Below are 17,863 nucleotides of genomic sequence, written 5' to 3' on the forward strand. Positions count from 1 at the left end.
TTTTTCAATTACATTTAAACAAAAATTAAACGGTGAAAACTGATTTAAAAGATATCTTTCCGTTAGTTTCTAATAATCACAAAAGTTAGATACATTGCTCCATTTAATTGAAAGTCTATTAGTCTACTCCACTCAGGATCAGTTATTTTCTTATTTTAAGTCTAGTTACGGAGCTACCAAACAGTCTATAGTATATGCATAATAAATCTATATACTATATAGTATGTGTATAAATAATATATATGCAAATTGAATGTTAGTAATTTTAAAATAAATTTATTGAGTATTAATTTAAATGGAAACGATTTACAGACGTTTGAAATACATTTCCTTAAGTGCTGACCGTTAAATAATATCTTGGAAATTCAATTTTTCTTCATTCAAAGTAGAATTCCCAAGATGATTTCAAGTTTTTTACCCTTTAGAACATCAGTAATGATTTTTTTAAAAATTTTTTTAGGAAATATATTCAAATTTTAGGTTCTCAAAACGAAAACGAAAATGTGCGGTTGAATGCTTAAACATGTGCTTTGACTTGGAGAGCCACACGCTTCAGGAATTACTTCACACAGTACTTAAGGGTTCTTGTTCTTATTGCAGATAATTATATGTTCTTACCATTTTCGCTTTCCGTTTTTGCGATATTTCGTCTTATTGTTCATTGTTCATTTGAAAATTCGGAGCATTTACTTATTTTGCTGAATAAGGACTCGGACGACATCTTTACCTGACAGTATTAGAGTGTTAAAATATGATCTAATGCTGCCCGGTAAGATGTGAACAGATGTCCTTCCAATATTTGTGATTACACGTTATTTAAATAATGAAGATCACACTTTTCACAATTTTTTCACACAATCTACACAATAATTCACTTTGAATGCCCGTCGCTGATATTGTTTGTAAAAATCACTTATACATAATCTTAACTAGAAATTTAGCGTGACTTCCAACGCCTACTTAAATTTAACGTATTTATTATGCACAGATCATTATTATAAAATATTATTTTGTTTTTTCAAAAATAGTAAATTTAAAAAGTATTATAAAACGTAACACATTGCAAGTTTGCTTATATTAAAAATTAATATAATATGTACGCACATATATATTTATACTTATACAAATATATATATAAGTATATTCCAATATATATTAATTGACATTATGGACAAAATTATCCCAAACAACGTTTACTTTACAAGCGCCACAAAATAACTGAAAAGGCGGAACAATTTAAAAATCGCCGCAACATCTTAAAAACTTGTGGCGAATAGAAATATAAAAAACTGAAAAACCAACAGAATAGTAGTCAAATTAAAGAGAGCTAACTTGCTCTCATACACACTACACACACTGAGAGAGTGTGTCATTGATGAAAAAGAACAACAACAAGTAGGTATTTTGAAAAGAAAAAAGTAAATAAAATGAAATAAAAAAGGAAAAGTGAGCAAACAACGCTGTACACACAAACAGATCATAATACAAATGAAACTGTTTGACAATTTGATCAAAGTGTGTTGATAATGATCATTATGGTAATGATATTCAGCATACAATTTTGTTACTGTTGTTGGCTTTTTACTTGTTGATATAGTTGTTGGTATAATGCGGTGTGATTTTTTAAGTGATGCAAAAAATTTCAGTACAGATTGTACGATTATATTCCAAGCAACAAACTGTGGAATAATCAATTTGTATGCTGGTTTTTGTGTTTGTTGCAAGCAAAAGTAACAACCAAACTATGGGTGCCTGTAATGTGAAGAAGACAAATTAATATTTAAATGTGTCTGCCAATGTAAATTGAAAAGGGAATCTTTTTTTATTGTTTCTAAAGTTAAACATATTCAATAGATTCAATAGATTATCAATATTTTTCGTATTATTTACGTATTTCTAAAAATATTATCGTTTAAATAGTTCAACAATTTATAGAAATCATAGAATAATTGGTTAGATTTTATATCACGTGGTCTAATATTACAACAACAACGTAATTAACGGTAACATGTGTTGGAAGCTTTTTAATGCATAATTTTTTTTCAATTATTGCTATAAGGCCGGTGCGTGTGGTCAAATCTAAAACATGCTGTAGACCCAAAACGAAGAAATTGTTTAAAACCAAATGTTGGATGTAGAAAAATAGGTTAAATATGAACAATTAATAAAATTGTTAAGCACAATAAGCTTAAAAAGTGGCATGTCATTGGTTTGACTAGTTTGAATTAATTAATACTTGTTTAAAATATACATATACATATACAAAGTTTCCGGAAACAATTACAGTAATCTTTTAGAATATGAAATATATAATTAAACTAGGTTATACTATTGCTTTCAACAGAATGAAATGTTATAAGAAATAGCAGATTGTATTGAATAGTGTTATAGTATCTGAATCTAAACAAATTTATATTTAGTTATGGTAAATATGGTATTATAAATATCAATATAAATTTTCATTAAGCTTACTTGAGCCAATTATTGCTTATATCAAAGTTTAAAGTTGCCTTTTTTGAATCAAAGTTTTTGAATATAATCTATCCATAAAACTTGATATGTAATAACAGTTACAGAATATAAACAGTTGAAAGAAACATAAAAAACACTATTTCCAGATTATGATTGGATATTTTATATATTTTAATGGGTTAGTATAATATAACACATTTATATAATAAAAAATAGTTTTCATTACCATGGAAGTTATAAATATTATGTTCAAAGAGTCATGTAAATAAAAGATAAACCATCTCACAAAATGAGATATTCATTTTATATCTTAAAGATATAGATTGTTTAAAACTTTGAACATTTTATATAGTTAAAACATAGACCTCAGCTTAAAAATGGAGACTAATGAAATTTGATACTATTGAAAATGTTTCCCATCTAAACAATGAAATCTTTCCTCCTTCTTTTTACTCAAATGCTGATAATTATTATTTTTTTTTAATTAATAATTTTGGTGTAGTATTGGAGTGAAAATTTACAATAGTTATTTATTAATATTTCTTAATCTTAAATGCTTTCGAGTACCCTTACTTGAGTGTATATAATCATAGTTCTAATGTTCTCCGCATTATGATTAATTAAATTCTTTATAATTCTAACCCGATTATTTGAAGGTGATAAACTTTTTTTTAAGGAAATACTTGTTAGTATTATATTATTTATTTATTATAAACAAAATTATTTTATAAGAAAAAAAATTTAAATATATAAATCAAACCCAATATAAATGAATTTATATTTGATTGCAGAACCAACCTTTAATTGCACATATATTGTATTATACTGAAAAAAAAAAACGATCAATCATACTGGCCCAATAATAAAGCTACTGGTTTCGAAGTGGCATAAATCACAAACGGACAATTGGACATACATACATTACTTTTGTAGTTATTATAGATTTAACGAAATCATTTTATTTACATAAGATTTTCACTATTTAAAAAATTTTAATTAGTTTTTTAAACATTCACTTTCAAATTTATTATGATCCTTTTTTAAAGATTAATACAGATCTCCATAAATTAAAAAGAAATTCTACCAGTCACTGAAAGTTTCAGGATGTTTCACTTTTGTTTAAGTTTGACATAAATAAATTTGACGTCATAACTACTTCATTATGTTTATTTTTACACATTAGAATAATAAGTTTAACCGGCTGATACCGTTAACTTCTATTTCAAATTATTTCAACAACATCACCACTCCATTTCCCGCCACACGTCCATCACTACACACGGAAGACGATCAACTAGAATGGTAAAAATTTGTGCGTGAATGTGGAAAATGTAGAAAGAGCTAAAAAAGCATTTATTATAAAAAGGTATGAGACAAAAGATATACTTCCAATACATATGGTTTTCACGTTGAAACTCAGCAAGCGTATATATGGTTCAGTTCTAGCATGTTTGTTGTAATGTGGGGCTTCTTTTGAAATTCAAAGTTATACGTTGTCAACTAAACTCTATGATCAGTACTATATTATTAAATACTATTTAATTAATAATTAAATAAATAAAAGTTTACGGTGTTCTTTATTTGATTTTATTTTGAAATCAAATAAAATATAATATTGATTTACAATATTCCATTGTATATCTGAAGTTAATGTTAATATTTACTTTACGTGTAAATTCTGCTTAGTGAAGTTGTTTGAATTAAAACATATTTTTTGTGTTTTCAGTTTCTATTGGATATATTGTTGTCACTTTTTGACTTTCTTAAAACCGATTTAAATCACTCATCTCATTCACTCTCTGTGTATTGGTGTATTTCATCCAACTGATCGTCTACAACATTTGCTTCAGTCATGTTGCAACCGCGTGCTTTGTGTTCGTTTGTAGAAGCAAACGAGAGAGCAAATAATTTCTCTAATTCTACTCAACGATAGCAACAAACAAATTTTTTTTTATTTTTTTCTTGTATAACAAGAATTTTTTTGTATATCAAATATTTCCGTATGTTTGCTGTTACTTCATTATGACTGTTTATATATAGTTATTTTTTTTGTGTTTAAATGTGTGCATTTAAAATATTTTAAAGCTTATCTCACGTTGCTTTGAATTTTTTAGATCACTGACATATAATTTCTTGTTTGTATCGATTATAGGCAACTGCCTGTTTTTCTTCTTTCTAACAAAAAATGCTTTACAATAGTTAAGAGTAGTTCTTGCTTAGTAAATAGTAAAATAAATTATTCTTACTGTTCCAGCTTCTAAAAATGATTTTTCAAACTAATGAAGGGGTTATACAGTATATATACATATATATGTATTTACAAAAACAAAATTATATTTTTATTAATTTGAAATATTTATATGTATGTATCTCTAATATCAAGATATGTACAGACTTCTGTGTAGATACACAAATATATCATAAGTGTTTCTGGAGTATTTAACCAATTTAATTCATAAAACCTTTTACTTAGTTACTAAGTGTTATTGTCAGTTTTATTCTAAATGCTTACTATTTTCTTAAGGGTTCTTGTACTACAATCAATCAGTGTTCTTATAATGCGTAGACTTTAGACTTTTATGACTAGCATCATTATTTATTTTTTTGTCTACAATTTCAATATAGGTATGTATATTAGTACGTATTTTTTTGTATCAAAAACTTTTTATTTTATAATAAATAAATAATTTACTAATAGAAGTCAATGACAATTATTATCTTTTTTATTGTCTTTGTATAAGTTGACTCTGTACATATACAAATATTTTTTAATACATTCTTTTTTTATAATTTATACTTAACAGATTTAAGCTCATAAAATGTTTTGCAGTTTAAAAAAAAAGTTACTTGAATTAATGACTAATAAAACTTAAACAATAAAAATCTGCAATACACTTTTAATTTATATAAAAATATTTTGCGCTTGTGTTAGGTGCTTATAATTATAGAAAGAATTGACAAAATCATTAAATAAACAACAAATCAAATTTTAAATATCTACAAATAAAAATAAGAAAAATAAAAAACTTATAAAAATATTTTCAACAGTTGAAATGCAACGTTGTATAATAATAACAACAACAGTAGCAACTAAACAAGGCAAAGTAAAAAGTGAAAACTTAAAATATTTGTTAAATTTTTATTTTATCTGCTTTTTGTTTTAAAATAATAACAAAAACACTAAATTAACGCCAAATAAATAAAATATGTGCAAACATATGCACACTCACACAGCCATTAAACACAATAAACTCGTACATGTTTGCATATATGGGACGCCATACTGTGACGCCGACAACTTGGCAGCAATGATGATCACCACAATAAAACGGTATTACCGTATACAAAAACAACAAATGTTGAAAAATAGAATCAAATTAGGATATGCTTAAAAAACACATATGCACATACACATGTATGTGTATTCGTGTGCAAAGAATTACATATTTATTCTCACGTACGACTACATATTTTTTGCGGATATATTTGCTATATTTGCTTTGCAGGACTATTTTTGTTTTAATTCGTTGTCCCATAAAAGTATGACCACTCAAGCTATGATACATATACAAATAAAAGCTGGCAAATCTTCTTTGACAGTGACATATGTCACTGCTTGTCATTTTTCTTATATGTATGTGTGTACTTTTTCTTGTTTTCGGTTCGTTCCTTCGGAGGAACGTCTTTCAATTCTAGCATATTATATAAAAAAGGCTAAATCACTTTATAAGATTTTTATTACGAGTACTAAAGGAGTAGAAATCGCAAAGAAAACAGTCCAAGCAGTTCAATCTAAAATTTGAAGAGTGGATCCAAACTTGAAATACCGTAGAACAATATTATTTTAGACAAATGGAATTAACTACTCTGTAATTGATCAGGGAATTTTTGTTTTGGTGAGTAAGAAGGTGGAAGCTTTATGTATTGTCAAATCGACCATTGTATGGTGTTCTCGACTCCTATTATGTACTATACGGACTAAAACACACCATTTTCTTCTCACAATACCTCACGGAACCGCTTTTAAGGAGGATTCATCATTCGTTGGCTATCCCTGCCGTATGTTTTTTGTAAAACCTGTGTCCAAGCCCCCCTTTTTAGTTTCGATTTGAAAGGTTTACAGATTACTTTTTGCTTTAGTTTGTCTCCAGGTCTTTTTTCTTTTTCCGGAGCACGTTTTTGATAAATTGTGTGATTTTGTTCCAATAACCTCCTCGTGCCTTCATTTTTCCAATAATTTTCTCGACAGTGGTCACCTATATTCTTGTTTAGTATCGTTTTACTCTATCCCATTTTTTGCAGTTGAAAATAAAAAAAGAAAATATCCATGACCAGATAGGAACTGTGTGCTAAAAAATTAATCTTGCCAAAGCTCCTTTCTCCACTAATTTTTCAAGCATATTATTATTTTCATATTGAGTATATGTTTCAATTGTTATCTTCAAATTCAATGACCTTTACAATACTGAGTACTTGACAGTACTTGACAGTTTTATATTTTATATACCATCGACCAAGTGTCACAGCCTCTTCTGGGTATATTAAATATGTAATCACTGAGTATGTTAACTTGCAAAGCACGTGTTTGGTGTTTAATTGCGAAATGTTTGTTTTTCTAGTTTGTACAGAAGAAGTCATAAAATTTATGCTAAGTGCACGCAAAGTACAAAAATGGAAAAACATCCAAAATAGCCAAGAAAACAATTTTCCAGATACGTCTTCACTGCAGAAACTACTAAACCGCAAATGTGTTCAAAGGCTTCCTTAACCAATGATTCTAATATTTATTTATTTATTTTCTTATTTGTTTATTTATGTTTTCTATTTTCATTACAGAAGACTGCAGCGCACTCATTTGAGGAGTGAGTTTGAGTTTAAGTTTGTCAACATGTTATGTGATGAATGCGAAGTTATAGATACGGATACATGATGATTTATAAGAACAAACTTGTCATACGATGCCAAATCATAGAAATACACGAGTATTTAGGAGTAATGTACGCATTGTACTGGAATTACGAGTTCAACTCTTTTGCTTGGTTGGCCCAAATCTGGCGAATACACAAAAAAAAGAATTAAAACCAAATAAGTCTCATCATTCAGGCTAAGTATGGTGATGACGTGCGTTATAGAATCTTGAATGTAACCGTTACTAGCTTACAAATAGACATCAGCCAGACGGACAAACAAAATACATAAAACTTTTTATATACAAAATTTATGCACATAAAAAGCAAAAATAACTGAAATTGTTTGATTTTCTGATTTTCTATTGAAAAACCTTTTAAAACCGAAATGGAAGAGAGGACTTGGTAAATAAAACCAAACCCAGTTTTGGTGCGCTTTATCTGTGCGTCTACTTTTGTTCCTAAGTTGCTTTATTTTTTGATTGCATTCTTTGCTTTAACTACTGTCGTACGCTATCTGAATTGTAATTGGATGCCTTGCGAGGAGTGGTTATGTTGGTATATGAAGTAGCGTATACCAATATGATCGTGGTTGCCATGGAAATATCCTACTTAAGTACAATGCATCGAGTTATGCTTAAACTGAAATTGTTGGATTGATGACAACATCTTCATAGGAAAGTATGACTATTTCAATGAGTTCAATATGAAATGGTTATTGACCTACTGAATATAGTAAGCGCTTAATATTATGAGATTTCTGTTATACAATTATAACAAAATATCTCTTTTTTGTTGTATTTTAGTGTTCGAAAAGAAAATTTTAATACATTATTTATTATATAATTAAAGTTTATGTTAAATTATAAATATATATTGCTGTATATATTGCCTATGTATGTAAAATTGATTTGTTTGATATCTTTCACATGAAAAATTGTATATAATATTAAAATAAAAAACATTAAAAACTAATTAATTAAATTTAATTAATTAATAAACCCATAACTTAAGTATTTTAGTTAAACTGAGAATAATAATGTATGTTATTATTAGTTATCTAGAGGATTTGTCAGAAGATAACTACACTTTAATTCTAATATATAAAATTCCTTAAAACACAAGACGTACAATAAAATTAATTTATTACAATGAATCCTTTTCTTAAGGCCTAAATCAGCCCCAATACTTGCGCATCTCGAATGTACAATTAATCTACCAATAACTTCTGGTAGATAAAATAGATAAAAATCTTCAATAACTATGGATCAGTTTTCAATTTTCAATTTTGATCAATGTTCTGCATAAATATATTCATAAATTTAGTTTCTTATCATCAATTAAAAGTTTCTTTTAGCAAAAAATTCTGTTATCTATGCAATATACCAAATCTGCAAGTTTAAATTTGTCTAGTAATGAATTAAATACAATATGGAATAAGATTGTTGCTATGCCACAAAAGATCATATTTTCTATTATAATGATCATTAGTACAAAAATATATTCAATTAAAAATATTAATTTAAATTTAATTAGTAATCAGTTTAAGTAATTAAAATTTTTACAAAATAAGCTGAAATAGGTCCATGAAAACATAACAAAGTTCAAATGTATATTCGATTTTTCATATAAAATTTAATTAGTAATCAGTTTAAGTAATTAAAATTTCTACAAAATAAGCTAAAATAGTTCTATTAAAACCATTAAATATATATATTTTTACGTAATCTACAAAAATAAAATATATATATAATTTTTGTAGATTACGTAAAAAATGGAATAACAATAAACAACCCACAGAATACATACTCGTAGAAAACTGATAAATTTCAATCCTCTTGAAAATGACATCTTTACATTTATTTCTTTATATTTTTTCTAAAAAGTTCACTTGCAATGATACCCTCATAGTCCGACTACATAATCTTGTTACTGTCAGCAGAAGTTTGATTTTGTATTCCTCTAAATCTTTTTCAATTGCCGAGAACGTTTCATGCACAGAACTGATAAGAAGTGTGTGTTATCGCATCATTCATTAGTTAATTCAGTTTTTTACTTAGTTCGAGACTTAGTAAAACTATTTCAATTTGAACACATCCTTCATAGGCTCATATTTCGGTTTCCATATCAGATACTTTTGTACTTCATGTTTTCCAATTTTTTTTAGCTGCCACTGTAAAGTGATAACAAAATTGATTTCAAATGGCGTTGGTGCACAAATCTAATAGACCAAATCTAATTGCTTTAGGAGTTCATAGTGTAGAAATAAAATAATTTATTTAAAAAAATTTACATTTAATGAACGAATATAAATCGTTCATTTTGAAAAGTAATATTCGATTTATTCCGATTAGTATTATCTTTTCATTAAATTATTCAATTTAACTATATGAGAAGTAATTAACATTTTTGATTTCGTAAAATATTTCTTGGAATTTGTGTGAATGTCTTTATGCTATTGGATTATCGTTAATTATAATATATAGTCGTATAGTTAGATCCGAAAAATATTATTAAAAAATAGTTTTTAAATTTGATGAAACACTACTTATTACTTTATTTCTGTGCATAATTGTACAGAAGATGAATACCGACTAGTTTGTATTAAAATAAAAACTAAAAACCGTTTCAATATAATTCTTACAAAAAATGGTTTTTATGTTTTGAATTGAAACTTGTCGAAGGAAAAATATCTTGATATTTTGCTGGAGTGCAGAAGATTACTTTATTTACAATAACTTTATTTTCTTGAATTATACTAAATGTGCTATGGTATGTCTGCACGAATGACATGCTAAGAGATCTTAGAATAGATCCGGTCAAAAAAATACATAAGGGATAGAGCCCTGAAGCTATATACGAAAACCCACAGGCGGCCCTACTTAGCACTATCTAATCTCAGAGTAATCACTAACCACACGGGGCGGTACGCAGATCTTAGATCAGTCATTGAATAATCACGATACTTACGAGGAATACACAAATTAGTCAGTGAGATGGCTGGGATTCTACAGAAACCCCCAGCTATCAAAGAGTAAAAGTGCCCAGATGCACTAACTCGAAAAAGGCTCAACATTAGATTAAATGGTAAAGAAAATATTTTGGATACTCATGATTTGATGATTTAGTTTCATGATTTAATGAATAAATCATTAGGAAATGAAGTAGCTTACATTAAAGTGATTGGTTTTTTAAACAATTACATTTTATGTATTATTGATTTATAAGTTCATATAAGTTCAACTAACATAAAGAGACAATTTAACAATGGCATATCACTTGTAATAATATTGTTCCACTACGTGTTAAATGTGCAGCTTACCCTATTGGTGTTGCAATAGGTTAATTTTTATACGATAAATAAAAAAATTTTCTTATTTGTATGCAGTTAAAATTTACAAAATATTTTTTGAAGTTTAACGTATCGATGCTAAAATTCATCATCATTATTGGCATTACAATGGGTATTTGATCTTGATCTCGTTTAACAAGTGTAACCACCGATGGCATTTGCGAGACGTCAAATAACCTACCAATTGTGGGATCCATTGCTGGAACTTTTAACTCGAACGTGGCTAAGAAGTCAGAATATGTTTTGCTGAAACCCGTCATGAATACTTATCGAACCACTATCTTATATATGACATAACCAGTGATTTACGTGATAACCTGCCTTGATGGCGCAAAACCACAATGTTTTCAACACACATATCAATATAGTGCGCCGATAGACGCCCCATTGGAATTCCAAGAAATTTTCGCCGGTACCAATTGAAGTTATGTGTCTGAAATAATTTTCCGCTTGGTAAAGAGCGAGGCCGACCTACAACTCTGCTGATCTTTGGGCTACAGTACCTGGTATGAAATGCAAATCCATGCCGAATGAAAGTAAGTATATATATCATTCTTTCCGCATAAATTTGGGTTTTAACCACAACCATCATGACACTGCCATCCTCAATTGGTCAGAACAACCGACGCTGCCGGCATTGACTCCCGTGATACCAGATACACACCTCCAGTCGGGTGCCGCGAGATAAAGCCCACTTACTACCATTTACACTCCAAACAGTGTCGGATGGTGCCGGGATTTTATTCGCCTCTACCGATAGAAGTGTCTTACATTGGGAATATTCTAACCTTTTTCCAGCAGGGTAAGCTGTCTTATACACCAGGATCTCGGACGTTGAAATAAAGTTCCGGAAGAGCCTTGACTGACTGAGTAACTTTTGTTGCATTTCAGCACCCACCTATTTTTGTCTATGTTAATTTTAATTGCCAAAATTTATCAAAAGTAGTTGAACGCTTGGATCAGTTTAAATTCGTGTCTCTCTACCTGGTTATTTGATCAGCTATAGGTAGATGCTTTTTGAGTTCATATAGTACAAAATTTCCACTCTGTGCACCATTACATAAATGCGCAAGTTGCATTTTCAAAGAGTTCTTGCCTTCATTGTGGATCTTTCTTTAATAATTGTTCCAATTTAGTGGCTTTAATTTTTTCTGATTGATCGGCTTGTCCATTGTCGGGAGTTATTAACAACTGTATATATATAATAATATTACCGTATATAATCATAATTATATTATATGACAAATAAAATAATAATATTTTACAGAATTACAAAATCAATAAAACTGCATAATATATGAGTCAAGAGTCGATAATTGCAACACGTTATTATTTAATTTAGTAATCAGTGTAGTCACTGACTAAGAACGACTTCTGAAGTGTTTAACATTTATTAGCCTGACGGCAATTATGTATAATGCAAATTTTAAAGAATAAGACGAGATTATTATTAATTTTTCTTCAATCAAAGTGTGTTAAAAACATTATTTATTAGTTTTGTATTATGGATCAAGCATAAGTAGCATGTTTTTATTATAAATTATTAATTAGTTTTACGTGATTGTAATTAATTATTTTATGGCAAGCAATTAACAGGAAAATAAATCAGATAATACTAATTGCAATCAATATTAAGTTTCAGTTAATTTATGGAGGAGTGGCTTTAGTCAAATTTACTAACTGACTTCTAAATACTCATATAATATTTGTTAAGTAAATTATGGTTAAAGTTGTGAAATGTAATGATATGACAAAAATTTAAATTAAATATTTAATTTGTACTTTATGTACATAAATAAAAATTGATCACATAAATGGTGCATGCTGCTTTCAAGAAAAGATTTAAATATTATTCAAATATATTTTTTTATGAACTAAATTAAATGACAATCTTTAAGCTTAGCTTGTTCTACAAGGTTATTGTAGAATTGAAACTTGAATTTTATATACATATGCATATAAAAGATTCTTTTGTGCTGTATTAGAAATTAATTAAAAAATATTAATAATAACAATAATAATAAAAATATTCCGGAATTGAAAATTTGAATGTTTTTTCAAATAAGCAGTTTTTAATTATATGATGTTTGGTATTTAATTGTAGTGGAAGAAGGTCATCCCTTTTCAATTAGTTAGAAAGCCATCTTGATCCTACGTATCTCGTAATTTGGATGAGAGGGCTGGGTGTATTAAAACTAGTTGAATTCCAATTTGTGGATGTTATGGAGTGAGTTGAAGAATGTTTTAGCCTAGAACTATATAAAACTAGACAATGCAGTTTATACTACATGGTCCATATAGTTTTATACAGTTTACTGTGCAGTTTATAAAGAATGAAGTCTGAAGTTCTAGATTGGAGTTAAGTATAATTCATTTAAAGTTACATTTTAATTTTGTATATCCTTATTCGTTAAAGTAATCTATGCAAAGTTTCTACTGTTGAACTTTATACTTCATTTTTTAAGCAGAAATATGACTTGACTTCGTTTATAAGAATATTTATATTTAGATAAAAATAATTAAAAAAGGTTTAAGAACTCGACTCAACTAAATAAGAGGGATAGACTTGAAACATGTGGTTCACATCAATTAATAATCCTCATTAATAATCCTCTACTCACGAAAATACGTATTATATCCTATATTGTAGAAAAAACCCCTATATCTGACGTTGGATCGACAATTCATTCGATGAGAAATAACATTTTCATGACAGCAAATGCATATTAGTATGAGAAGCAAAGCCAAATTATAATGCTGAGATATAGATAGAAAGATTAAGTATGGGTACTCCACATAAGAGATTTTAGTTAGAGATATAGATAGAAAGATTACTTACTATTGATCCTACTAATTATTTTCTTACTCTATTATTTTTAGATAAAAAATTGAAATGTTATTGACACTTACAGATTTTAGTTAGAGATATAGATAGAAAGATTACTTACTAATGATCCTTACTAATTTTATTGTGTTTTTACTCTATTATTTTTAGATAAAAAATTGAAATGTTATTGACACTTAATAGGAAGGTCTCTCATACTCGTAATATTTGCATCTGTAACTCGTATTTTACTCTCCTTATTAGGAGATAATATATATTTATGAAAGAAACTTGTAGTATAAAATATATATTTTAAAGTTACTGAGTTACAGATTTAATTTCTGTTTACCTAATCAATTTAAATTGAACGAATTAAATAATAAGTAGACAGTTTGACGCTTAAATTTGATGGCGGAAAAATAAATTTAATTCGGATCGCCTTTGGCGTTGCAATTTATTTATCATTTAACTAATTTTTGCTTTTAAACAAGAAAAATATGTTGGATAAAGAAAAATGAAATACAAGTAATAAGATAAACATATAAGAAATTTGCTAATAAACCAATTTCATAATAAAAACAAGTTGGCTCGATTTGCAACTCACGCATTATATTTTAATTAAATTTACGTCGAAATTAACATGACAAAAATATTTTCAATTAAATAACCAAAACAAGTTGTGGTCAATAGAATAAATTTAATGACAATAATTGCAGCGATAAAAATAAAACAAGTTTCGAAAATAATAATAATAATTTTAATAATTTCATTAAAAGCAAATACGAATTTTTTTCTTGCTAAAATGAATTTGTGTGATTTGTGTAGAAATATTCAGCAGCAGAAATGTAGTTAACATTTGAAATATGCCACATGATAATTAGCGGCGATATGCAGTCAGTTGCAGATACAGATACAGATACAGATGCAGATAGCGATGTGCAGAGTAGATACATATACATTTCCGACTCAGATAGCGCGGTGAGCTAAACAAAAGAGCTCGTAAGCTCTTAAGAGGGGCGAGACGTGGCAATACGCGCTTTTATTTTCATCGCCATTGGTTGCGCACGCGCCTTACTTTTATTCAAATTTGCTTTTAATGCTGGCGCTCATTTAAAATTCTTTGCTGTAATTTTTAAAATGATTTCACACCTGTTGAGCTTATTAACGCGATGACAATTACGATTACGTGGCTGTGTATTGAATAAAGTAATTAAGTGGCTGCAGCAGCCAGACAAATGATGCGATTCGCCATCTGAAATATTCGCATGAGTAATTCCGAAATTGAGATGTGGGAGTGATTTGTTTGAATCGGTTTAAATCCAAACAAATTATACAAATAAGAAACACAGTGAGAAGAAAATGCAAAAGAAAATAAATTTAAATATAACATATGTAGCAATATAGTTTGTAGTTAATTTCATAACATCTATCTATGTGGAGTATAAAAATTAAATATACATATATGTATATCAATTCAGGGTACAGTAAGACCCCGCTTAACGCTGTTTCGGTTTAGTGCTCTTCTATTTCAACTCGGGGATTCCCCGAATTGGTGCGCAGCGCTAGCTTTTCAAATATGTACATATATAACATATCCGAAATAGTGTATTTGTGTTTCTTGTTTGTTGACATTATTGTAAGTATAAAATTATATAATATTATAATGATTAATATAGCGACAAATATTATGATCTTCGGTTTTTGTCATGGGTGATAATGAAAAACAAGAAAAGAAAGCAACCAGAAAAAGCATTTCACTGGAAACTAAAATGCAAGTAATTAGAAGATTAGATTCGTTAATCTAATGAACGTCAATCTCAAACTAGTGCTACGTTGAATTTGGCAACTTCAACAATATGGACAATTCTTAAGAATAAAGAAAAAATACTGTCATCGGCAACTGCAATTACTTCAAGCTCTGCAATCGAATTTGAGTTGGACCACTATAACTGAAATTATGTACCAATTTATTGAAAATGATCCAAATTTTGACAGGAGTTCAAAAGCAAGACGGGGTGTTATAGATGCTTTATTCACTTATCAACAACTTCTTACAGAATGCAAAAGGAAAACGCTTTCTTGACAAAAAGCCAGAAAATTAGAAACACAGAATAAACTGAATGATCTGACTGACTATGATTTTTTTTTATATATATATTCGTTTACATTGTTTTTATTTTTGTAAGAAATAAATGTTTGGTTTTATTTTCATTAAAAAAAAATTTAATGATTACATTTAATTCCTAAACAATTTCCTATCAATCTTCCCCTAACCCCATCATTTACATGTTAAGATAGCCTCGTTTAGCTCTGTTTCGCATTACTCTCTACTTTGATGGAACGGATCCTACGCGTTAAGCGGAGTCTTACTGTATACTGCGTTTCGTTAAATAAATTCAGATAGTTAGTTGAGTTAGTTTATTATGTCCGTAGATATCTTAAAATATATTTTTGACTAAAAACTAAAGTGAATAAAAGAAGTATACAAGAAATTAATTATCTTAAAGCAATCATGAATATATTAAAAAAAATAAAGACAAAACACAAAATATCTATGCTTGGTAATAGGTAAATTCAATTGATGCGTAGTGAGAAACCCCAAATAATTATTTTTTTCTCTACCATTGAATTTAAAAAAACTTCTACTACAGTTAGAACCAACAGGAAACTTAATTAATAGTAAAAATATATTTATCAAATCATCTTTATATATGATATTTGTCAGATTTTTGAAAACTCATTAATCAAAAAATCTGCGTGGTTTGTAGTTCACAGGAATATATATAATAGGGCTATTAGAAGGCAGATTTTCTAGTTCGTCTAAAGTTTTCTAAAAAATAATAAAATATAAGATCAAAGAGATGTGTAATATGCAAACGTCTGCATTAAAGTTGGGGCTTTTTATAGTATATATACAAATTTATTAATCTTATTGAAAAGTAATATGTACAGAGTCAATCAGTTAAATAGTGGAATTGCTCACAGATCTTTATCATTTAGAAAGTTTTGCAAAAATGATTAGTTTCAATAATCCTTACAGCGTCTGTGAGTAAGATAGCAGAACAGTTTTACATTTGCTTGTCCAGTGTATGCGTATAGTTGGTAAAACATATCAGGAAATTATTTTCTATAGCATATCAGTCAGCTCCGCTTATCAAGGAGCATCTTATGCTTTGTTAAAGATTTGAAATTGTTTTAAATCATCTGAGTTTTATAAGACAATACATTAGTCCACTCGGTGTAGGAACATCCGTTAGATCACCATGATAACCAAACCAAACTTATAGTGTAACTGCGGTCTTGCCTAAGACAATGAGCGTTGGAACTTTTATAATAATAGATTAATTTTTTTTAAAAAGATTTAGAGATTCTAAGCTTATCGAATGTAAGCTAAATAGATCTCATAGTTATGCTGATGTTATTATTAATATATAGAGTATTGATCGACTGCACAAAGTGTTTACTGATAAGAAAATTTTAATTGAATATTGTATATTTTTAATATTCTCTTGTTCAAACTAGAGTTATTTTATAATTATTATTAAATAATATATTGATAGAAAATTATTTAATTAATTTTTTGTTATTAATTAGTCACTTTCTTATATTTAAAATGTTTCACCAGATATTTTATATATAAAATTTTTTGTGTAGTTTAGCTGGTAATTCTTTATTTTCCTCCTTTTTTTAAGTTTTAGCTAGCACTTAACTCGTGCTTATTTTATTTTTTTTGCTATTAGCTGGTACTTGGGCTGTTTCCAACTATTAGCGTTATATGGAGAGGTTTTCTAAATAGACTTTTTAAAACTATGTTTTATTGGAACATAGAAATACATGTGAATACAAGTGAATAAGAGGATAATATTAAAATATTTTATCAAAAAATATTAAGGGTTTAATAAAATGTCATTCTTTAACATATAAAAAATTAGGATAATAAGAATAAAGAGTTTTATTAAAGCATTGTTTTAGTTAAGTGATGGCGAATATTTCACTTAACGATGTATATTGCTCGAAATTATTATAATAAACTTATAAATGTATTAAAGTTAAACTTAGAGATAAACTTAAGTTTAACTTGACTTGTGTTTTTCTCGTTTACAGAAAATTAATATATAGCAAATGTTTTTGAAGGCTTAGAAACAGTTGTTAGTACTTAAGTTTCAAATAGAAAAAATGTACAATATCTGACAAAATCCCTTAGTTTGTGTGCTGGACCATGCCACATGAAAGATCACAACTTCCATGTGGCATGCTTCAGTCCACAATAAGCCCCTACGCCACGACAAGGTGACTACCTATCAAGGG

At 28.0% G+C, this 17,863-nt stretch overlaps 1 protein-coding gene across 1 annotated transcript in view; it reads left to right on the top strand.

The window, feature by feature from the left end:
* Positions 1-5,282, top strand: part of LOC119685247 — a 6,583-nt gene extending 1,301 nt beyond the window's left edge. The window contains exon 2 of the mRNA XM_038099486.1: positions 5,277-5,282. Coding sequence (XP_037955414.1) covers positions 5,277-5,282 — 6 coding nt within the window. The remainder of the gene's footprint in view (positions 1-5,276) is intronic.
* The last annotated feature ends 12,581 nt before the right edge of the window (positions 5,283-17,863 follow it).

Source organism: Teleopsis dalmanni, chromosome 2 (assembly GCF_002237135.1).
Source record: "Teleopsis dalmanni isolate 2A chromosome 2, ASM223713v2, whole genome shotgun sequence".
Classification (NCBI taxonomy): Eukaryota; Metazoa; Arthropoda; class Insecta; order Diptera; family Diopsidae; genus Teleopsis; species Teleopsis dalmanni.